General features: G+C 32.8%; 1 protein-coding gene across 1 annotated transcript; it reads right to left on the bottom strand.

Annotated features, from left to right (window-relative positions):
- Nucleotides 1-512: 512 nt before the first annotated feature.
- On the bottom strand, nucleotides 513-24,257 carry LOC128163763 (uncharacterized). Its single transcript, XM_052827416.1, has 7 exons — nucleotides 22,350-24,257; nucleotides 20,578-20,734; nucleotides 19,417-19,649; nucleotides 10,962-11,103; nucleotides 5,619-5,851; nucleotides 4,031-4,167; nucleotides 513-1,039 (listed from the first exon to the last, which is right to left on the bottom strand). Exons 1-7 carry the CDS (start codon nucleotides 22,402-22,404, stop codon nucleotides 803-805), a joined length of 1,194 nt encoding a protein of 397 aa, XP_052683376.1. The 5' UTR covers nucleotides 22,405-24,257; the 3' UTR covers nucleotides 513-802.
- Nucleotides 24,258-24,386: the final 129 nt, after the last annotated feature.

Genomic DNA, 24,386 nt, shown 5'->3' with positions numbered 1-24,386 from the left:
TTAGGAATGCATTTCTAACGATGATATAAAATTGAGAGTCAGTTGTTGAGTTATAAGCAAGATACAGAGCTTACAATTCTTTGTCACGTAAACAAGGCGCGTGCCATGTTTTTTAACATGCATTTGTTTAATATACCAGTTAAAAACCCTGTTTGAGGCTGAATTGTCTATCCTCTTATTAATTTCAAGCATAAATAAACTTTTTCTAACATTTAACACATTCATTTTCACTAAAACTGGAATTTTCACTTCAACATTTAAAATGTAAACAAACGTTTTTCTTACATAGCAAACAACTGTAAGTTCTGTAACTCGCTTATAACTCAACGAATGACGCTAAAATGTTCGTTGCCTATTAAAAATGCCTTACTAAGGAATGTTAACATCAAAATCGGAAAAATAAAGTTTGACCAAAACCACATCCCTTTAAAAAGTTTACAATACGCGATACCCCCCCCCCCCCAATGTATTTTAAATTACTCAATAAAAAGGTAGACCATACACTTCAAGCATTAAAGATTTTATTAAAGCAAGTAGTCGCACTCTCCTTCATTGCAACGAATTTAAACGACACTTTAAATGATTTTTAAAGACACACTATTGATAGCAAGTAAATTAGATAATCCACGAAAAAAAAATTCTACTTGACCCATTTTAAAAGTCAATAATACGCGGAAATTGTGGCACCTGCCACTTAAAAAAAGGACAAGTTGCGTCAAACACAATATTGATAAATGTTAATTATACAAGCTAAATCAACCTATTAAAATTTCCATAAAAAGCCTCTCAAGGATGGAGTGCTTTAGGCTATATACTGCAGCCCGTGTGGCTTGGCGCTGATAGCAGTGAACGCCACCTTCTTTCGTTTTTCTTCCTCCTCTTCATCGTCCGAGTCTTCTTGGGCGCGGTAGTCGTCCTTTGACTTGATACACCAAAACCACAGCATGCAGATGACGGCGATGATGAAGGAGAACACACTAAAACCAATAGCCATTCCTATGAAGCCAAAGCGAGCCGGGGGAGTCGATTTGTCAAATGTCTGAAAATAAGCAAAACAATACCTTAAAGCCGAAGTATTTTTTTTTAGTTTGATTGAACATACAAAATCATGCTTTCATTATAATACAATTAAATCTTATACAGGATAAGAAATCTTATTCGAAAAAAAAATGACAGAGTTACTTTTTCAGAAAAGAATAAAATATGACAAAACCCTTTTTGGGAAAGGAATAAAATATGAAAGAATCCCTTTTTCGGAAAGGAACAACGTATCATGTTTGTGTCAATAACTTTAACGACAGTTTTCTCCCTTATCACAAAGATGTGGTGCCTTAATTAACATTACAGGCTTTAACCTGGCAATTAATTTGTTTTGTCTCGGACTAGAAAGATGCAACGTCGTTAAATAAAACGTGTCATATGGTTGCCGTCTAAATCTCTTTAGACAACATCAACAAAAAATAACATCCTCGACAACACACTGTACAACCGCTTTGAATCATTTCATTCATGTGCCTTATGATACACTCAAAATTAAGGTACTTGAACTTGTCGTTCAATTTATACGGTTATAAAGGGTTATGAAACGTTTAAATTTCTTCTTTTTTTTAATCCTTTAGTTTTTTGTGCAATTTGTCAAATATACCGAAAATCACAATATTTATCAATATAAAACAAAACAATTTAATAAAAACGTTTAGTCATTTCAACTTTTTAATGTATTTTCAGACAACTTTTGATTGTATTATCAGACAACTTTTGAATGGATCATTATAGCATGGACAATGGACGTTAAACGTATCATTTTTTAGGGTGTGTTGATAAAATTGAAATATCAGCTACAAAAATGAATAATAGGAACTTGTGCAATCATCAAATAAAAGCTTAGATAATATGCTATTTTTCTAATATTGTATTATTTTGATAGCACAAGCCATTTTAGTTTTATAAGTGTCTAAAGGTCAAAGTTTCCATTTTTTCAAAAAATTACATCCAAATATGGCTTGAAATTATTTATGTGATAATGTCAGTTTAAAAAAGAGATGATGAAAGAGCAACTATATACATGTAACTCTACTTTTAACTAAATATTAAATGTATGAGATTAATATTTGTTTGAGATTGACATTAAAGAAAATTTCTTTCCTCAGTGAACGTCTGCTGTCAAGGTAAACGAACGATTTTGAATGTATCATAAGGCACATAAATGAAATGATTCAAAGCGGTTGTATGGTGTGGAAAAAAAACTATGTTTGTTACTGTTTCGGTTTTGCCTCGCTGCTACAGACATTACCTACCCGACAAATTTCCGCAAACATTATCAAACCTAATAAGTTGTATAATACACTTGTAATTTACTCTAGCGAAAGTTACGTGTATATCCCTTATCACAGAGACATGGTTTATCAAGAGTGGCCGTTTTTAGACTATTATTTTCATCTCCTTTTTGGGGAGTTGATTTTAATCAACTCTCTTATCAGTCATTCTGGCAAACCGAAAGTGAAACAGTGTTTGGACCTAAGCACAAATCATCGCTGACAAATCTTAGTTCTTGAATATAATAGAAAAATTCGATGTAATGTATGTTGAAGCATTGTTTTTCAAGGAAACTTATCTATTAACACTTTGAAAATAGTAAGATTTTATATAATACGAACAATTTAGATATTTATGTAGTCTCATGTATTCCTACGCCAGAGTTTAATATAATAGTCTCGTTCAACCAAAAGCTCGGTTGTCTCCGTAAATCTCCGACTGAGAGGCTCTCTTGCTTGTCGGAGATTAACGGAAACAGCTGTGCGTCTGGTTGAACGAGACTGGAGTTCAATATCAATAGTGCTTGGATCCATACAATTTTTATAATTGTTTCGATTACTAATACATAGTTTGAAATCTATCTTTAAATTTTACATAACATGATTCATATGGGGTTTCTCTAAATTCTTGTCTGAAAAGTCTAATTAAAATTCATATTATAAAAAAGTGCGTAATTTAAATACAGACTAGAAACTAATTGCCACGCAAGATAAGTTGATTTTAAATAAAATTTTAATGATAATCGATTAAATCAACTCCCGTCAGTACTTCAGTACTAATCTTTGATTAGAAGTAGAGCTCTGTGTTCAGATGTAGAAACAAATTCAAATTTTAAAGCAAAAATATTAGGATAATCAACTTGTTGTTCATGGCGAAAATAAATCGTATCAAAAATTTTAAAGTAGATTTGTTGGTTAATTTGTTGACCATCCAGCCTCCTTAAGGTGGAATAACACATCATTACAAAATGGCTGACATCTGATCGAAACGACATTTCGTTTTATGAAAAGAATTTTATCGACGTCAACATTTATCTTATTCTATAGCCGAGTAGATACTTAAGTGTCGGGCTTGTGATCCGTACATCCCTATTTCGAATCCAGCAGCAGGAAAGTAAGAGAAGAAGAAAGAAAAGGTAAGAAAAGTAAGAAAGTACTCTGTAAGAAAAGAAAAGTAAGTTTGCTTGAAAACTGTCTTGAATATGATTTAATCTTGAGCTTAAACGATCATTGTTTACCGCTGATTTACATCTTTGCACTTTCATCAGTGGGGGTAGTGATGTAATAAGTTAAAAATAGAATATGATCTGTTTATGATAGGTTATTATATACCCTCTTTGATTTGACATATAATATCAATGCATAAAACGTGTAGAAACAGAAAAAAATTAATTTTTGAGAGATACATGGCGCAGTTGAACGCCAGATTGCACATTAATGATTATGTTTTGAATAGACTTACATTTCGTGTAATACCGTATGACAACAAAGGAATAATATTATGAGTTTTGTTTAATTTTGTTTATGTATCATAAACCCTATGACCTTTACATTTTGCATATTATCAAATCATCATATACAGGGATATTTTTATGTTAAAATCGCGAGGCCGATAACTGGTACAGTAAATCGTAAAACGCGTACTGTTAATTTGAGTGACTTTGCCAGGTGTGTTGTTCAACCTAAATAAGATTCAGATAGGGATATTGTTATACCAATCCGTTTTTTCCGAGTGCTTTCCCGTCATCGCTGTATTCTACAAACCACCAGGGTTTTGTGGTTGTCTCTGAAATTGCAGTGGTTGTTGTAGAAATGGGTGTGGTAGTAGTTATATTAACTGGCACAAACTCGTCTGAAAAAAAAATGATGGACGAGCGATATTTGTTGCACTTGTACTGGTAGTAGCGAGCGCAGCTCGCTGGCGCAAAGCGCTGGCAAACACTGCGAGCTCTAGCGAAAAGGAGATGGGGGGAAAAGAAAATTCAGCCTCTGTTATCTTTGGCATACTGGAAATTAGGTCGTCAAATTAGTACCCACAATTCTTTGTAAATTGCAAATGGCTACCAATGACATGTTCTCGCGAGAACATGTAAAAATGTATGTAAGAATGTGATGCATTTAAAAGATGAATGGAACGTTCTTCTAATCCTAAATACTGGTTTGCAACTTTATGTAGTTGTTATAATGTATTTTCTTGCCAAATTATTCGGAGTATTGTTACTTTGACGGAAATTGTCGAGTGATATCTGCTCTACTATACTCTGTCCCGAGTTTTTGCTTCCACCACTTTTTGCTTGATATTTCAATAATAGTAAATACCTTTGTGCTCAAACTACGTTCATCCACTAATATGAAAAATGTTCAGATTATCTGTTTTGAAACGCCCCCTCTACCCTTCAGGTTTCAATACACATCCCGAAATTGAAAGTCTACGGAGATTTTGCATTGCAACAGCCATTAATAAGCCCGGATGATAACGTTAAAAAATTGTGCGATGTATTCCGAGTGTATTCCGAATGGAGAAAAGATGTAAACATTCCCCATTATAAATCTCCGTAAGGAATCTGTTTTCGTTCCTGTGAATTTTTCTGAGTGGAAAGGGATAATTGTTCAATGAAGATATCTTGGATATATTCCCTTTTAACTGTTTAAACTATATTTCTTTCACAGGTATGTGTAATTTTATTAAAAATCACCAAAAAGCGATGGAAGCAATAACTTGGGACAGACTATAACATATGACGTCATAATGTTAAATGATCGTGTTAAAATAGACTTTGCCCTTCACACGCCCACACCGTAAACTAAAAATGTTTATACATGTACACTGGAGCGTGAAATATCTTATCTTTATTCATTTTTAATAACATTAATGCATACAAATAGTTAACCACGGTTTAATTCATTAGAACCATTTTAACAAGACATTGGACTTTCGCTAGGACGTAACTACATGTATCTATTTTTGCGTAAAAAGAAGTTGAAAATGACGCTGCTTCATGCAAAGTATTCACCGGTTGCGTAGTTTAAGTTCCAAAGCTGGCTCGGCAATGAAATAGACAGGCCTACGTCACATTGCTGTTTGACACAACAACTCAAAGTCCAATTTCCTGTAAAAATGGTTCTATTTTTGTGAAACACATATACCCATGTTATTCAATTTAATTTATGCTGCGCTCGCTCCTACGGTCGCAACGTAAATCATATCAATTGTTACATGATGAAAATGAGAGAGAGAGAGAGAGAGAGAGAGAGAGAGAGAGAGAGAGAGAGAGAGAGAGAGAGAGAGAGTTCAGTCCCGACCTTTACAGAGATACGGGTTATAATTGCCACAAGCTTCTTCCGTCCATTTGTAATGACCACCATCGGAGCCGTAACGTCTGAGTGCCCCACACTCGCAACCACTGGGTTCACCGGAATCCCATGGGGAGTTTTCATCATCAGAACCGTACGTCACGGCTCCGGATCCGTCATCATAGTAGTAGGTTCCCGAGACACATTTAATTCCAAACCACACTCTATTATAACTGTCTGGGCTTTAAAATGAAAACGATCAATAGATCAATCACCCACAAAAGGTTTATTTCCCCTTATAGTCATTCAGACCTGATGGCTTGAACAAGAAAATTGACTTCATTAAAATGAACGTCTCATAGCCTAATATCACCTGATACCTAATTTTCCACCTATGTTAGTAAGTAATTTTACCAAATCTGTCAACTGCGCCACTATCAGTTATTACTTCTTATACCTTTTTTTCATTTACGGCGCGTCTTTTGTACCACAATAAACCGACATGAATCGCAATGAACCACAATGATACCACAATAAACCGCAATGATACCACAATGATATTTATCGAGGTGATAAATTTTATTCCAAAGGCATAAAAATTTAAGGCCGGATGCGACCTATATTCAATTATTTTCAACTTTTTTTCTAGCAATGTGAAAAATTCCATTTCTGTAATCCCAAACTTACATTTGATGTTATTTGATATTTTTCTATATAAATATATTATAATAGTTTCTGGTGAAAATGCATACTACTACTTAATCAATACTAGGAAGCATTCAATTTCATTTTGCATGCTGTATAAACAAGACAAAATCAAAATATCTAACTCCAAAAATGGCCTGGCAATGCACTCTGGATTTTTTGGCATTGACAGGTTAACATGCAAATAAAGAAGAAAAGTAATATCAAGAAAATAACTTCAACTGAGGAACGTCGCGTTTGTCCATTATATATCTTAAACATTTCTGACGGCATGCTTTGTTACAGAATTAATGCATTTTCAATTATGTATATGTATGTTCAGGTAGTGCCTACACACGTCACATTTTATATATTTAGAATTCAGAACTCATTCTAATCTATCGAACAAAAAAACAAACAAAAGAAGGGATCAACTCTCAATATTACCAATGTCCATAGAATCTAGATCAGAAAAGGGAATAAAAGTACGTACGAAATTTTTTAAACAAGAGGCCCATGGGGCCACATCGCTCACCTGAACAACAATGGGCGTTCAAAAGATATTGTGCCGTATGGTCCCTCGGTAGAATAACAAAAAATAAATATTGTAAAGTATTCGAATTTTACACTTATTTTTGCATACACGTAATCTTTGACATTGTACCTTTATGAAATACTATTTTTTACCAGAATAAGAAAATCCTACGCAAGATATAAAACTAAACATTTGGTAGGGGTACACTGTTAAGTTGTTAACTTCCAATTCCCTATATTTTCGTTCTGCCCCCCCCCCCCCCCCCCCACTTTGTAAAGCGATCAAAATATATGAGAGCATATAGGTACATTTTTTTTATCAACTACTTACTAGTTATTTTACTTCGCGTACAAACCACGATAATTTTCCGCTGTGATATTTTCTTAGGAATAGCGATAATTACTTTATCCCCGCAACAGAAATGTGTCAGAACTATGTAAACTGTTTTAAAGATGTCGTTTTTATTTACTCGTGTCTGAAAAACTATCAAAATTGATGTAGATTTCACATTATTTATTGTATAAAGAGGGGGGCCCAGAGAGTAGGTATATACAGAATATCATTCTTTTATTCTGTTTGTACAAGTATTTAACATATTCTAATTCATATAGAATTTCTAATGTTCAACCAAAATTTCAGCGTCAATCGTAGAATTATAAGCAAGATACAGAGCTCACAGTTCGCCTAGGTTTGAGTAATATTTTGTTCACATGAGTTTATTACATTCAGCTTAAGATTTTTAACTTGGTATTTCCTATTCAGCATTTAAAATGGAAAGAAAAGAATTACCTGAGATTTTCAATTTTTTTATTCACTTACAGGGATGGGGTCAATTACAATGAAAAGTAATTAATTAAATTACAATTACTTGCTGAAATTCTTCAATTAAATTACCATTACCATTACAAGAGTTTTCAAATGTAATTAATTAAATTACAATTACTTTACAGATGTAATTAATTAAATTACAAATTACATTTTCATCAAAATTTACTAAAACCATGATTTATATACAACACATAAACATTTAAGGAGGTATATCTATAATATGAATAAAATTTCCTCATAATTAAAATAATTTCACTGTTTGAGAATTTGCTAACTATTCTAATAATAAGTTACAATTTTTGGAAAGAAAAAATATAAATTTGGTTTTTATTGTTTATTTTAAAATGCAGGTACTGATAGTCACAATATGGAGGTGTCCCATACACCCTGATATTCAATAAACATTTAAAAGTCATATCCCTTAACCTACACCTAAAGTATTTCTTGCATGCAAAACTATTATATGAAAACTTTCTCCTTTGCATTTTTATACACTTTTTTTTCTTCGTAAATACAATGCCAAAGTACAGGTTAATCTCAGGTAGAGGGCAGACTTTAATTGTTATCAAAACACAATTCACACCTGTGTTCTCTACCTAATTATCAAAATGTTAGCAATAAGGGAACACACCCTGTGGACATTTTAGGCATCGAGAACTTAAACCCATTTGAAGCCATGCATTTTAGCTCTGTGTATCTTAGGCTATCAATTACAAAGCATGACTTGATAGTTTATATATTTTCGATAACACTGATTTTGTTTGTAAATTAAACAGTGATGTTTTAAACTAATTAAATGATAATTGACACACTAATTATTCTAATAAGAAAGGAAATAAGTATTTTTAAAGAAAAAATAGATCAAACAAATCATCAAATACATGTACTTAATTATATTTGGGAAACTTATCCTTAAATATTGAATCACTGAAAAAATATTTAGTATTATAATGATATATATGATAATAGTTTAATGCTTTTTAACTACTCTTCGAACTTGACCTAATGTACCATAGTGGGGGAAAAATGGGTAGCGGACAGCTTAATATGTATATGTCCATCAGTGTGTAATTGAAAGTAATTGAAAAGTAATTGGAATTAAATGCCTTTTTTGAAAGTAATTAATTAAATTACAATTACATGTAATTGAAAATGTGGCCAATTACACATTACTTCCAATTACATCAAAATTTGTAATTAATTACACTCAATTACCATTACAAATTACCATTACCCCATCCCTGTTCACTTAAAACCAGTTCACTGGTATTTGAGGTTCAAAATATGTTCATACCAATGAACACAAACACAGTCAAGGATCACATGTACAGTAGGAGTAATAATGACGAAAAAGGTTAAGTTTACAATACAATAAGTTGTTAAAGTTGGTTTCTGGAAGAACAGACTTTGAACATTTTCTTAATAAATATTGACAAATTTTTTACTTTTTTAATCTTTAGTTTTTAAGATCTGTGTACAAACATAAATTTGTGAGCAAATCTCTATATATTTCTTATAATTCGAAGCTTAACACTCAAATATGGTTAGTAAATAGAAATTGTAAACAATTAAACACAAGAAACATGCACTATAACAAATAAAGAACACAATTTATTTTTTCGAAATGAATCATATATATACATGTATATACCTACATATTTCCGTCAGCGATATCAAACTCTATTTAAACTGAATAAACTCGAGAAAATGCTGAGCATCTCAACAAAACCTATTGCATTAATCTACCATTACGCAAAAGATAATGCCGAATTACCAATAGAATGAATTGTATTTCAGTACTTTTTTGATACATCAGATTTTGCTTAATTTGCGCAGGTAAACAGTTAACTGTTTGATTTACCGAAGTCTCTGTTTGATTTGATACGTAAAAATCACGAAATACGACGATAGTTTCCAGGTTACAAAGCATAAGTAATGAAGACGAAACGAAAATCAGAACAAGCTGACACCAACGTCATGTGTGAAAACTGTCAACGCATTGAAATATTTAGCCTCAATTTACTTCACAAAATCGGCACCAATATATTTTGCATGTTTCAAAAATGTCCCTTCATACGCGAACTGTTGCACAACAAGCAAATTCATCATAGTCAGATCGACCCTTTTTCGTATGATGTCATGGCTGCTTTAAACAAAGAACCTCGTTTTAGAAGTATGGAATACGAGTCTTGGTAAAATGGGTATGCAAACCCGGGCCGTGGCAAAATAAAAGCCGGGGGAGATCGCCAATCGTCAATTCCAAATACGCATTATTTTGCAGTAATATTTACAGCAAATACAAATTTACTGGTCCATCAAATATTCTGAAATTTTAATGAGATTGGCAGATAAATAACTGCCAATCTTTTGTTTTGCCCAGGCCAAGTCTTGCCTACCCATTTTACCGGATGCCGAACCCGAAGCTATTAAACTGATTGAAACACGCCTTTCCTTTATTACTATTTTCGTAATAACTCAGATTCGAAACAGAATTAGCCCTTCATTTTTGCAATTTATATTTTCCTTCCAACAGGGATAATTTATGCTAAACTACGTTGAACTGGACTCAGTAGTTCTTGAGAAGAATATTTTTTAAAATGCACCCCCTTTTTCTACAGTTTCAACGTTTTCTCCGCTTTGAATACAGATCGGACTTTTATTTTTTCAATTTATATTCGCCCTCCCATTAGGATGCTTTGTGCCAAATTTGGTTGAAATTGGATAAGCGGTTTTAGAGAAGAAGTTCAAAATGTAAAAAGTTTACAGACGGACAGACGGACGACGGACAAAAGGTGATCAGAAAAGCTCACTTGAGCTTTCAGCTCAGGTTGACGATTACCGGTAAATTGTATATATGGCACTTTTAGGGAGTTATACCAAATGTATAGAGAATGTATTCAATCAATATCAGTTCATTGCGGTTCATTGTGGTTCATTGCGGTTCATTGTGGTTGAAAGACGCCTCCTGCATTTACCATTGATTATTAGTAAATAGTAAAAATTTCTTTCAAGCGCAGTACGACTTAACATCGGGGGTTTAATTTTTTTCATTATTAACTCGGACGTCAATTTTATTTCGCTTAATTAACTCGATCAGGCGTGAAGTTGACAGTCGATCTAAATTTCATCGAGACTAGTGCTAGATTACCCAATGGCATGAAAAGTCCTGAGGAAGGGTTGTCCCGAAAATTTGACAATTGAAAATTGTTCCTGTCGTTAGCTATTTTCAGTGCTTTATATGCTTTAATTTACTGGCTTTGTATCTGTACATTAGATGTGTGTGCGAGTGTGTGTGTGATACGTACTCTATTCTTCGTTTAACCTTGATGAATTGTTCAGCGGCTTCATTAGCGTTGGCGTTTGATAAGGACGCCAGCCTCATGTTGATTCCCTCACAACCTGACTTTGCTGTATTCCATGAAGCATAGGGTGTCACTAGGTGGAATCCTTATTTTTAAAACAGGAAGAAAACAAATGTTCGTTCTTTAAATATTTTTAAATATGCACATATTTATACATTCTAACACCGTCTTGCATATTTAGGGTCTTCCGTTTCCAACGGAAGACCCTCTTGTTATTCTATTGTTTCTTTTTTAGGGTCTTCCGTTTTCAACGGAAGACCCTCTTGTTATTCTATTGTTTCTTTTTATTATTAGGGTCTTCCGTTTTCAACGGAAGACCCTCTTGTTATTCTTCGGTTTCTTTTTATTATTATTATACTTTTTCTTTTTTTTTCTGACTCCTTCTCGGCTTTATAACTCAAAAAGTTTCCAACCGATTTTTATGAAATTTTCAGAGACAATGTGAAAGTATTTTCCCTCAAAGATGTTTAAGTTTTCTTGACAACGTCACTTCCGTTTTTACGTTACGTCATTTTTAAAATTTTCAAAAAGTCATTTTGTCCGCGGCGTTTCTCAAAAACGCTTTAAGATAGAGGCTTGAAATTTTCAATGCTTATGATTTGGTCGATTTACCTCTGTAATAAGGCTCGAAATGAAAATCTGTCACTTCCGGTCGAAACCGTAAGTGAAACAAATTTTTCGAAAAAATGAATTTTCTGATCAAATCAAAAACGAATATGGATGTTGTAGAGCTTATGTAGCTGAATCTATCACTGAAAGCCGTTTTAAAATCGGACGATGCATTACAGAGATATCGGTGTTTAAAAATTGATTTTTCCGGAAATTTTGATTCCGCGTCCTTGGTTTAAAAAATAGCATAATGTTTATCGTAAAGTTAACTCGTACCAAAAATAATTGTTAGGTTGTACTTAAAACATTCGGATTTTTTTTTTGTTAAGTCGTTCTTGAAATCGGAAAAGATTTTGTTAAGTCGTACTTAAATCATTCGTATTTTGTTAAGTCGTACCAGGAATAATTCGATTTTTTTTATCTTTTTATTTTAGTTACTCAAGTTGTTAGTTAAAGAGCTCTGCTTCTTACAGGAACTTCCAGCTTTACTTCCGACATAAACGGAAGACCCACTCGTTGCTTTGCAACGAGCTTTGCTCTAGTTATTATTATTATTCTTTTTCTTTTCTTCTGACTCCTTTTTTGCTTCATAACTCAAAAGGTTTTAAACCGATTTTGATGAAATTTTCAGAGATTTTTGCAAGTTGGCGTCCCTCAAAAATGTTAAAGTTTTTAAGAGAACGTCACCTCCGTTTTGACGTGACGTCATTTTTAAAAATTTTAAAAAGTCATTTTGTCCCGGACTTTTCTCAAAAATGCTTTAAGATAGAGGCTTCAAATTTTCAATGGTTATGATTTGGTCGATTTACCTTTGTAATAAGGCTCGAAATGAAAATCTGTCGCTTCCGGTTGAAACCGGAAGTGAAACAAATTTTTCGAAAAAATGAATTTTCTGATCAAATCAAAAATGAATATGTGTTTTGTAGAGCTTATTAAGCTGAATCTAACACTGAAAGCCGTTTTAAAATCGGACGATGCATTACAGAGATATCGGGGTTTAAAAATTGATTTTTCCGGAAATTTTGATTCCGCGTCCTTGGTTTAAAAAATAGCATAATGTTTATCGTAAAGTTAACTCGTACCAAAAATAATTGTAAGGTCGTACTTAAACACATTCGGATTTTTTTTGTTAAGTCGTTCTTAAAATCAAAAATGTTTTTGTTAATTCGTACTTAAAATCATTCGGATTTGGTTAAGTCGTACCAGGAATAATTCGATTTTTTTCATCTTTTTCTTTTTATTACTCTTACTTATTGGTTTAAGAGCTCTGCTTCTTACAGGAACTTCCAGCTTTACTTCTGACATTAACGGAAGACCCACTCGTTGCTTTGCAACGAGCTTTGCTCTAGTATTATTATTATTATTCTTTTTCTTTTCTTCTGACTCCTTTTTTGCTTCATAACTCAAAATTTTTTAAACCGATTTTGATGAAATTTTCAGAGATTTTTGCAAGTTGGCGTCCCTCAAAAATGTAAAAGTTTTAAAGAGAACGTCACCTCCGTTTTGACGTGACGTCATTTTTAAAAATTTCAAGAAGTCATTTTGTCCCGGACTTTTCTCAAAAACGCTTTAAGATAGAGGCTTCAAATTTTCAATGGTTATGATTTGGTCGATTTACCTCTGTAATAAGGCTCGAAATGAAAATCTGTCACTTCCGGTCGAAACCGGAAGTGAAACAAATTTTTCGAAAAAATGAATTTTCTGATCAAATCAAAAATGAATATGTTTTTTGTAGAGCTTATTAAGCTGAATCTAACACTGTAAGCCGTTTTAAAATCGGACGATGCATTACAGAGATATCGGGGTTTAAAAATTGATTTTTCCGGAAATTTTGATTCCGCGTCCTTGGTTTTAAAAATAGCACAATGTTTATCGTAAAGTTAACTCGTATCAAAAATAATTGTTAAGTCGTACATAAACACATTCGGATTTTTTTGTTAAGTCGTTCTTAAAATCAGAAAGGTTTTTGTTAAGTCGTACTTAAAATCATTCGGATTTTGTTAAGTCGTACCAGGAATTATTCGATTTTTTTAAATCTTTTTATTTTAGTTGCTCCTGTTTTTGGTTTAAGAGCTCTGCTTCTTACAGGAACTCCCAGCTTTACTTCCGACATTAACGGAAGACCCACTCGTTGCTTTGCAACGAGCTTTGCTCTAGTCTTATTTTTCTTTTTTTTTTTTGTTTCCTAGACGCGAACTTTGAGGCTTCATATCTTGCTCATTTCTGAACGGTTTTTGCTCAAATTTTCAGGGCTAATGTACTTTACAAAACACTATCTTAAGCAATTCATAAAGTTTAGAATTCCCTTTCCGTTAAAGAGTTATTCCCCTTTTAAAAATTTTTAGGGCCTTTTGTTTCCAGACAAAGGCTCTGAGACTATGATAGCAGGGAATGGGAATCCAACGAATTTGAATAGCAGAGACATTGTAGTGGTGCACATCGGTTTTTGTTTTTAGATTACGTTTTTTATTTAGGAAAAGGTAGGGGGTCAAAAAACAGGATTTAAAAAAGTGCAAAAATTTAGACATGTTTTCCTTTATATCTTTTAAACAAAAAATATTTTGTTAAGACATGTAGAATAAAAGTTGTACAGAATATTAAGGGCTTTCATTTGACATCAATAAAAAAGGGCTGGCCCCTTAAATTAAGGGCCAATGGCCCCTAAAAGTTTTTGCTTAATAACTCAAAAACGGTTAGGATTTTGATATGGCTGTCGCTGGAAAAGTTGTTTGTTGGGATCTCATAAAGGTCGTTACAATGTTATTTTGTATGAGATTTGTGTAGTATGAGTGTAAAAAGCTTTACATGTTAACATGTACCTGTTTTCATTTGACAAGTTATCGAAAGTCTTTGCGCGTACAACTGGCATAAAGTTACCGCAAAAAATGTATGCTGGTTTATACAAACGGCATTAATTCATAAGAATTTTTTTTTTTTAGAATACGTGCTTTATTTTAGGAGTTTAAGTCATTGTTGTTAAGTTCTTATAATGCACAATCCTTAAAAAACGGGATTTGGAAAACAAATCATTGTTTTTCTTTTCTAGTAAACCACAAAATATGGAATTATAAAAAAGCTATGCATTACATTTTAGTTATTAACTCCATGCATTTAAAATCTACCTTGAATCAGAGCTGTGTGTGTGTACCATTACGTAAACTCTCCCTCGCCCGCGGCCGAGAAAATCGGTCACCATGGTCGCGGCTGGACTACCTAGCGATCAGCGGTTATCTAATACACGAGAGTTGCGTCTCTCATATATGACTTTATTTATTCGCAAACTCAAGAATTGTTTTCGTTTTAATTATACATATTTTTTTATGGATTAAACGATTGGGTGTCAATTAAGAAATCGTTCAGTTAATTAATAAAGGAATGTCATTTTCAATCTAAAGCAATAATAGACATAGATCAATTGTGGGTTTTAAGTTTAAAATAAATAACTTCTATTTGATAGAGTATGGTCATTATACTGCAATCTTTTCAAAGCTTCCTGGGTTCTGAGCTGTGCGGGTCTGTGCGTTGTACCTTTACGTAATCTATCGTTCGCCCACGGCCGAGGATCTCGGCCACGGCTGCACTACATAGCGGTTATTTAATACACAAGATTCGCACACCGAGACTCACACTTCCATGCATATGAACGTGTTTGAGTTAATATAGCCGTAAATACAAGAACTGTTTTAATTTTATGTTATCAAAGTTTGTCCATTTTGTATTTTTTTAATTAAATTTGAGTGTAAATGAATATTAATGAACGATATTACTCCAAATCGGAAACATCATCAGACATAAATTAATGGTTGGTTTGTTTATGTAAAATATTTTATAAACTGTACAAATAATGCTTTAAATCAACAACAACAAACCCTAAATATTAAACATTTAAATGATGATCATCCATCGCACATGGCTGAGGAGATCCGGCGCGAGTGGACAAGTGATCCGCGGTCGGTTCGTGATCTTCTACATGTACCTTATCACGCGTTCATGTTTCATATTTTGCACGGACACAACTATATTTTATTATGTTTTCAACTGTTGAAACGATAAATTTATTTTACGTGTACAGTTGATGAAGCATTGATGTATACGATAGCGTACAAGGTAGTTTAAAAATCAAATTATAATCAAAGTTCCATGTTACATGTTTGCGGTAGGTGCTAGCACGATAAAAGAATGTCCTGAGTTGAGGCATTCGATGATTATTTAAAAGAATATTCACATGAGTTTTAAACAACTTTAGATTAGTGCTATCGGTCACATATTAATCACTTCTGTAGTTTTTTTACATGTTCGTTTTATTGTGGAAGCGAACTCATTGCTGCCCCCCCCCCCCCCTCCTTCCTCCCGCCCCGCTGACCGGAGCTCGCGCTGTATTTTTTTATTTTGGCGAAACGATATCAAGATCTGTCGAAAATCATTTTTGGTGGCTTCGCCTTATGTGTAACATTTTGTTTCACTTTCCCACCCGTTTGTTTATTCGGTCAGTCTGTGTTAATTCAATCGCCACGTGCGACCCTTACATGTACATGTATAACGGCGTACATTGTATAGATTATCATGATCTATTTGAATTAAGTACCATACGTAAAGATTCCCATAATAATTAATTGCATGACTGTGTACATTGTAGGCAAATCCCTGTGAATTAATTACTTCTAAGACCTCTTGTTTTCCGTTAACAGTGGTTTAAATAATTATAATAATTACTTGTAAAAATATCTATAATCGGGATTCCAAAGAACTTACTTACCGCAATTCATAGAAATGATCAGTATGTTTTCTTTCTATGTTGACATTTAATTTTGTTCAAATAATTAATAAATTTTCTATCATTTAATTGTGTGCTTCATCAAATACTGATTCCGACTACCTTGAAGTCATTCATTTTTCCATTGGCTATTGACAAAAAAAGAGACGCTTGACCATCCAATGAAAACAAATACACAGAGTTGGATTGACAGGTTCAGCCAGGTGCAGGTCTCACCCGATGTCCGAGGTTATGTGTTTATGTGTGCCGCTTGTACAAAGCCGAATGGTCTTAGTAAGAGTTATCGATGTAAAAAAAAAAAAAATACATGCTTATCAAAACATGCTCGTGTAAGTTAAAGTTGATTAAGGCTTGTTCCAACAGAAATCATGTTTTGCTAATTGTATTTAATATTTTTTATGTATAGCGAATTTTAATATTATACAGTCATTTTACCGGTAACGAATCAGTATGCGGTCTCTTCGTGCATGCAACTATTATTATCGGAATCCCAAATAATTATTTTTTTATGTTTAAATCGCGTTTCTTTGTCCTTCTAAACTGTAGTATCAAACTTCCAAAAATATAAAGGAAGTAATTTCAACACCCCCTCCATTTTCCTAGTTTCGAATTCGTTTCCCAGTATCGAATTAAGCGCCCTTTATCACTTCTGACCGAATATTTTGAGGCGAATTAATTTCAAAAATATACTAGAGGTACATTTTAATAGAGAATAAATGAAGAAGGAAAAACAATAATGGGAATATGTCCTTTAAACAAATAATATGATCGTTATTTTTATCATACCGTTTTCCCGTCAAATTAAATCTGGACTTGAACAGTTTTCATTTGCGTTACTTTATAATATTGAATTATCATAAAAACACTTTATAATAGTAATTGATGATAAGTAGATGCCATTTCCCTTTGTTTTTCCCGTATATCTATCAATATATGAAGCCAAATAATACTTCTGTCGCAATGAACCGAAACTAGGAAAACTACACGTGGTTCTATTTGAAGTCGTAATTTCATTCAAAGCTCCATTATTATTTGATATGATGCATTATCTTTTTAAATGAATTATATTTACTTATTATCCACTAAATAGGGATCAATAACAAACTTATTTTCATAGTAAGGCTTAATTGTTTTCACATTTTCGTTTTTTCTGCTTTGAACTTCCGGCAGCTCATATCTGGGTCACATTTTTAATTTGTAAACAATTCGGTAAATAATCGTGCAAATGGCAAACAACTTCACGCACTGATAGAATATTTATTTCTGTTTTATAATTACCTAGCTATGATTTTTTAAAACCTCAACTTCGTCTTCCACTAGTAATTTTTCTAAAAATTATTCGATTCTGGCAAATATTCGTTGTAAAAAGATAAGTATATAATTTCCTCTAGATTTTATTTCATGAAAATACCTACAAAAGAGTTTTGCCAATTACAAACAGTTTAAGGTACATGTAATGTAAAACACGGGCGCCATTATGAAACAAATTGTCAGAGAGTTCCGAAAAAAATCTGATTAACGTTTCACATGGTTCTCGCACGCTTTGCTCGAAGCGATTCACACGCTTTGTCCGAAACTCTGCACGCTTTGTCCGAAACGCTAAACGGTTTACACGAAACGCTTCACGATTCACACGAAACCTAAACGGTTAACGCGAAACGTTTCTTGCACGTAAGTCGCACGCTTTTTTGGTGTAGTAGTAAGTTTCAGGGTCTGTAAATTTTGTCAGCACGCAACAATTCTAAATTGTTCACTGTTTTCAAAAATTTAGAAATATTTAGATAAAGAAGTTATCTTAGAGAAAATGTTACGTGTTTTGTAAACGGGTTCGGTTTTTAAAAAAAAACCACAATTCCTGACATGACCCATGAGTACATACTGTTTACAACAATGCTTGCTACCCTCTGAAAATTTAATTCGCCAATAAATATCTCATTTTTTAATTATGTTTGTTACGATTACATAAACTGTGTGCGACAAATAGTTTTCCTAAAACATTTTCTTATTTTCTTTTTCAATACACGTTGTATTTGCTGGCTTTCAATCACAACACGTTTTTATAACAAAAACAGAACTGAAAGTTTAGTAATTATAATCGTTTGACACCACATCACATATATTTTTAACTCGCAGCAACAACGGAAGACCTACTCGTGGCTTTGCCACGAGCTCTGCTCTAGTTTAATGTTCTTTTTTTTTTTTTTTTTTTTTTTTTTTTTTTTTTTTTTTTTTTTTACATCTGCATTAAAAGTTTTATTCTCTTTGCACGCTTGCACCGTCTTACATATTTACGTACGGATGATCCCCTTTCTTTCGGAAAATCCATTTAATTTTCGTAATCTTTTTTTTTTCGCGTGAATATATCATAAACTGCAATCAGTGGCGGATTCGAGGGAGGAGGGCGCACCCGGTGCCCCCCTAAAATTGTCAAAATAAAGTATAATCATACTCCTTATGGCAAAGAAAATGTACAAATTGCGAGTCTTAACTCTCAACTTTTTGGAAACTCATGGGATTTACAACATTGCACTTCACCGGTTTTGCCGTCATGCTGGCTTAAATCTCGCAAAATAAATTCATGTCTTGCGTATTTGAAAGTGATTTACAGTGGACATATGTTAGAAACTTGTTTTTATTGAAACTACCTTCTCAAAGAAAATCCATCGTGGCTTGGGAATTCGAATTTCTGAGATTCGTAATTAAACGCGAGGAATTAATTTCCGCGTAAAATCGCGATAAGCAACACTCGCCGATTTTAAATTTTGAACAATAGGAAATTATAACAAAAATTGGTGATCGCGATTTTATATAAAAAAAAAAAAAAAAAAAAAAAAAAACAACGGATCGCGTTAAGTACTCGAGTAAAATAAGGAATTTACAGTATGCGCCGTTTAACTCTCAATAAATTGATTTCGATGTCTCTTATAAAAAAAAAGTGGTTTACGGTACATGTATGTTCGAAAACATGTTATAATCTTTGAATTACAAAACAATATACATGTTATACGTGTAAACCTTCACAAAGAAAGTCCATTGATTCCGTGCAGTCATAGGGCTCGAACTTCAACTCCGATCCCCAGTCTAGTCTGATGCAAGTCTTGGTTTGATCATCAACCGAAGTACTGGCATCTTTCCAGGGATATGTTCCGAAACTGGCGTACGTCAAGGGTGTCCCATCTGTCCATTTGTATATATGTGTTGGTGCCAATAAGTCGCGCTCCAGGCCAATCCAAACATTATCCCCACTTCTAGTAAAACACACAAGACAGTACAGAAATTGACTTTCATTGTGCATCGGGCATGTACAATAGGAGGTCCTAATATACATAGTTCTACTCAGACGGAAAATAATGTTACCACTCAGTAAGAGTTTATTACGGATAGAATATTATAATTAATTATAGTCTCTCTTTTTAAAGCAATATGAGCTGTATTTTTTAGAATTTTATTTTGTTGCAAAAACCTGCTAGAATGATAGGTGTGCAGGTCAATTAAACTCTTATGATAAAAAAAGGTTTGAAAGAATCATTTCATTACTTTCGTCAGATGAAAGATTTCTCTTCTAAGAAATAAATAGCAGATCAATTTTTGTACAGGACAACAATAATTCAATTTTGCTTCATTTAAGGCTTCTTTACGGCTTTTCAAATAAAAATATGGCTAACAGAACTTTAAAAACAATGATATTTTTTGTCGTTTTATTACAAAATAACATTTTTCGTTAAAAAAATTTCAGCATGAAAATTATTGCAGCTCATATTGTTTTAATCTTTAAATGTAGATTTCGGTGATGCCTTTTAACGTAAATTTGCGTTTATTTTTTTCATGATATTCCTTATATTTACCCAGCAGAGCTGCCTTAAAAATTCTTAATGTAATAACTTTTGCCATTCACTATTCTTTAGTTCTAAAAAAAAAAATCCAACTATTTTAGATCCACAATTTGACTTTTTTCTATCTATATACGCTGCTCTTTGACTGAAGGTAGTTATAATATAAAAAAGGCTATGATCATTCGGTCCATTTTGTCGTGCAAAGTTGACTAAGTAAAACCTTGAAACTGTTTTAATTTTAAACGCGTGCCTTCTTTCCGGTTTTTTTTTTTAATTTTTTATTTATTTTTTTTGTAAAATATCATCAGTTTGCTTTTGTTTTTGCCAAAATGCACCTACTTACTCTTGATATTCCGCTTGATAATTCTCTAAAAAAGTCTTCGCTTCCTCATACTCTGCCAGGGTTTCTAGAACAGCCAATCGTAGGCCAATAGACTGGCAGTAGGATTCGGCAGCCGCCGGGGTGACTCCAGCATTTAATCCGTAGTAAAATCCAGAGACTGCCAATATGAATACATAAATAATTTTATATATTATACATACAATGTGTATGTTTGTGTCTATGCAAGCTGTGCGTGTGTTTGCATCTTTGTCTGTTTGCGTTTCGTTTTGTTTGCACTTTTGCCGATGTAAGTGCTTTCATTTTTTTTAATTTTTTATTTTTTTTTGCTTTTTGATTGTTTGTTTTAATGTTTGCCAGCATTTCCTGCTGGCGTGTTTGTTGATCTCTCTGATTGTTCTTCTATATAAATCATTGTAGATGTGAGTGCTTTCATTATGGGTTATTCAGTTTGTTTGTTTCTATTAGCCTTTTGTCGGTTTGCCTTCTCTACCTGCGTTCATGTGTGCGTTTTGGCGTATTTTTCATGTTTTCTTTGGGGTATTTTATCTCTATTTTTACCTGCTTGCATGTTTAATGTTTTAAATGTGGATAAAAGTTTAAAAAATTATAATCAAGATACTTTCACCGGTGTAAAAACATTTAATTTTACAAGTTTCGACAAAAAATAAAATTTTTAAATTTTTTTAGAGAGGTAAAAATCATACAAGCCCATGAGGAACTCAAGACTTACAGATTCGCAGTTAATGTTCTAAATCACTGTTCTTTTTAAACAATTTGGAGAAAGAAAAATATTTATAAAAGTAAACATGAATTTAATGTTTATTTTGATAGAAATTAAGTACGTCACAATATTCCGGTGTCCCGTACCAACTTTAAGTTTGTTGTTATTTATCAAAACGAAAGTATATGCTCTATTCGAACTCGTGTATATATATTTTCACTGAAGCTATACATTTTGCTAAAGAGACAGACACTCAAACATGACGAAATAAACAATTTCACAATTGGCTAGCTGAAGTCGCCACGTAACCTACTGTAATACAAAGTAAAAGTCACGGGATTTTTAGGACCCTTAAACGGCAAATTATTTTTTATTAATCCTGAATTTAAGGAAATAAAAAATGGTTATCATTTATTCATCATGCAAGAGATAAGATTATTAATGCAATTTAGAGAAAGTATTTTAAATTATTAATGTAGAAACTGCATGATAGAACTTTAACATTATAAGTATTGCAAAATAATATGAAATTAAATAACTCCTATTTATTTTCATCTTTAAAGAGTTTATAAGTACATGTATATCGTCATATTATGAACTTCAACCATTATCATTACATGTTTTAATTTATGTTTCGTTGCTATTAAATACAGTTTTTTTAATCAAGATTTTTTTCGCTGAATATCGAATCTTTAAACATATTACAAGGGTTGTAGAGGAGTGGAGTAGATCGTAGAGGAGCGGAAAAGATCGTAGAGGATCGGAAAAGATCGTAAACCCTTGGCTAGCGAATGTTGGCTGGCTACATGTTATCAAGTAAAATTTAAAAAAAAGAAGAAAATACAATATGAAAAAATTACGTAATGCAACTTTTTTTCAATTTAAAACAAATCAACACTTCGTGTTTCGTTACTCTTTAATATTTTTTTTTTCTAAATTACGACAAATCAAAATTATATTTTTCAATGTACAGAACATTTTAAATAAAATGAAATACAATATGACAAAAAAGACGTTATGCGATTTTTTTTTTAATTTTGAAACAACTCACCACCTCGGGTTGCCAACAGGCCAAACACAAATAGGTATAGTTGGAATTCCCACATGGTTATTCCTTGTTTTCAGTCCGCGAGATTCTACACAAATTATTCTTTCCAAACCCCTGCGTTTGAATCCCGAAGAAAAAGGAACTATACGCAATTAAATGAGAAATGACAAATTCACATTGAGTTTTCATCTAATATTCATTATTTTTTTTTCAAATTGATTTTCTCTTCTTTCATTGATGTTTAAAGGACAATTCAAAGCTATTTGAAAGTAACTAATTTATAGCAATAGAGACCTTTATTTTCCTACCTTTTACATAATTGTCAAAGTTAGGCTGAACAATATATTTTTTTTTCTTTTGTAAATTTGTTAACTGTCAGAATTTGTTCAACAATATGAGCCAGATAGACACCTCTTGTACTATTGCTTACTTTGATGTCATGAGGCGACCGGGTTGGATTTTCTTTACAAATAAAACTGAAATCAAAATAAATCGATTTAGCTTATTTCAAGCCCAGCTGGTCGTTTTTCACGCCTTTAAATTGACTTCAAAGACGATGATATCTTCGGAAATGCATTTATTGAATGAATGGTACCACTGTGCGTGAAATTGTTGGGTCAGAAAACGTTCATTTCTTTTGTTCACAAAGCAAAATAAGTGTTTGTCCGTTCATTCGAGGGGGTATTGTAATTAACTAGAATTGTTAAATTTTTGAAAATTATAACAACCATATGAGGTGCATTTCTGAAGCAGAAGAAAAAAAACCAAATTAAAATATGTAGACTTGCACAATTTTCTTCCATTAATAACCTACTGTGATTTAATTTAAATTTGTGAGCATCAATTTTCCCGAGTTTAGTGGAGCCAGACTCAAGGTTACAAAAATTCTAGCTGCAGGTCTGTAGCTCCCGTGGGCCACATCGCTCACCTGAACAACTGTTACCGTTTCTTACAGTAACATTCTATTTCGAAGCATATGCTATTTCTATTTTAAACTTTGAACCCTTTATGGGGCCCAAGTATTGTTCCGTGGTTCTTAGTTTGCAATTTAGAATCTACACTGTCTTAGGATGTTTGCTTAGTAATCTCACAAATTGTAGATTTGTAGTTCCCGAAAAGAAAATTTTAAACAATTTCTATAATTTATACTTCTATGTTAAACTTTGAACCCTTTTGGGGCCCCAGTATTAGTCCGGTGGTCACGCCTTCATTGATTATATTATTTAAGGATCCTGAAGAAGATTGTGAAAGACACACACCCTATACTCACTGTTTCGCAATTATCTCCCTTTTAAAAAGGATTACACCCTTTATTTATTATTTAGAATATCATTCATATAAGGATGCTTTGTACCAAGTTTAGTTAAATTTGGCCCACTGGTTTTAGAGAAAAGTTCAGGTGAGCTAAAAATCAGATGGACGACCTCGATTATCAGAATTTTTTCCGACTGGGAGCTACTAACCTGCAGCTACAAAAATTCGTGGCCATTAAATTAATCCCATCAACACAAGTTGTTATCATAAATTGCATATCAATGAATATTAATTACGTAGATCACCTAAAAAAGCAAAATAAGCGAATACTGATGAATCCACAGCATCATATAAACCTGTCAGGAATACATGTATAAATTAACAAAAATGTTCCGAGATGCAATATTAAAACGTAAATTGCCCCAATCCAGGTTATACGAGTATAACTTGGGTAGATATTGAGTTCATTTCTTAAGTATATCGGAGACATTCAGTATATATGTCACTGGTACTAGAATACATTTTATTGGTAAAAGTTCACTATAACACATGAAACCAAGGACACATATATATAATAACTATATAATATTAGGGTTAGGTGTTGACCCTAACACTAACGTTATATATGTCTCTAAATAAATGAAACATAAAGTACTGGTCTATTAGTAACTAAAGTTCAGGCACCGTGATTGAAAAATCAATGAGATATGGCAACAAAATTTACACTTAGAAATTCCTTAAAAATAAAAAAAAAAAACCCCATTCATACTGAAAAACAGGAAAGCA

The sequence above is a fragment of the Crassostrea angulata genome, chromosome 9, assembly GCF_025612915.1.
Source record: "Crassostrea angulata isolate pt1a10 chromosome 9, ASM2561291v2, whole genome shotgun sequence".
Lineage (NCBI taxonomy): Eukaryota > Metazoa > Mollusca > Bivalvia > Ostreida > Ostreidae > Magallana > Magallana angulata.
Note: the sequence above shows the minus strand (reverse complement) of the source record. Positions and strands in the feature narration are given on the sequence as shown.

Bases quoted from the DNA above. Each gene is read 5' to 3' on its own strand.
- LOC128163763 (XM_052827416.1), bottom strand. From the start codon at position 22,404: ATGTGGGAATTCCAACTATACCTATTTGTGTTTGGCCTGTTGGCAACC. The intron at 19,650-20,577 runs GTAAGTAGGTGC...GTGTTTTACTAG, and splicing joins TATCAAGCGGAATATCAAGA to AAGTGGGGATAATGTTTGGA. The intron at 1,040-4,030 runs GTATAACAATAT...GCTTATTTTCAG, and splicing joins CACTCGGAAAAAACGGATTG to ACATTTGACAAATCGACTCC.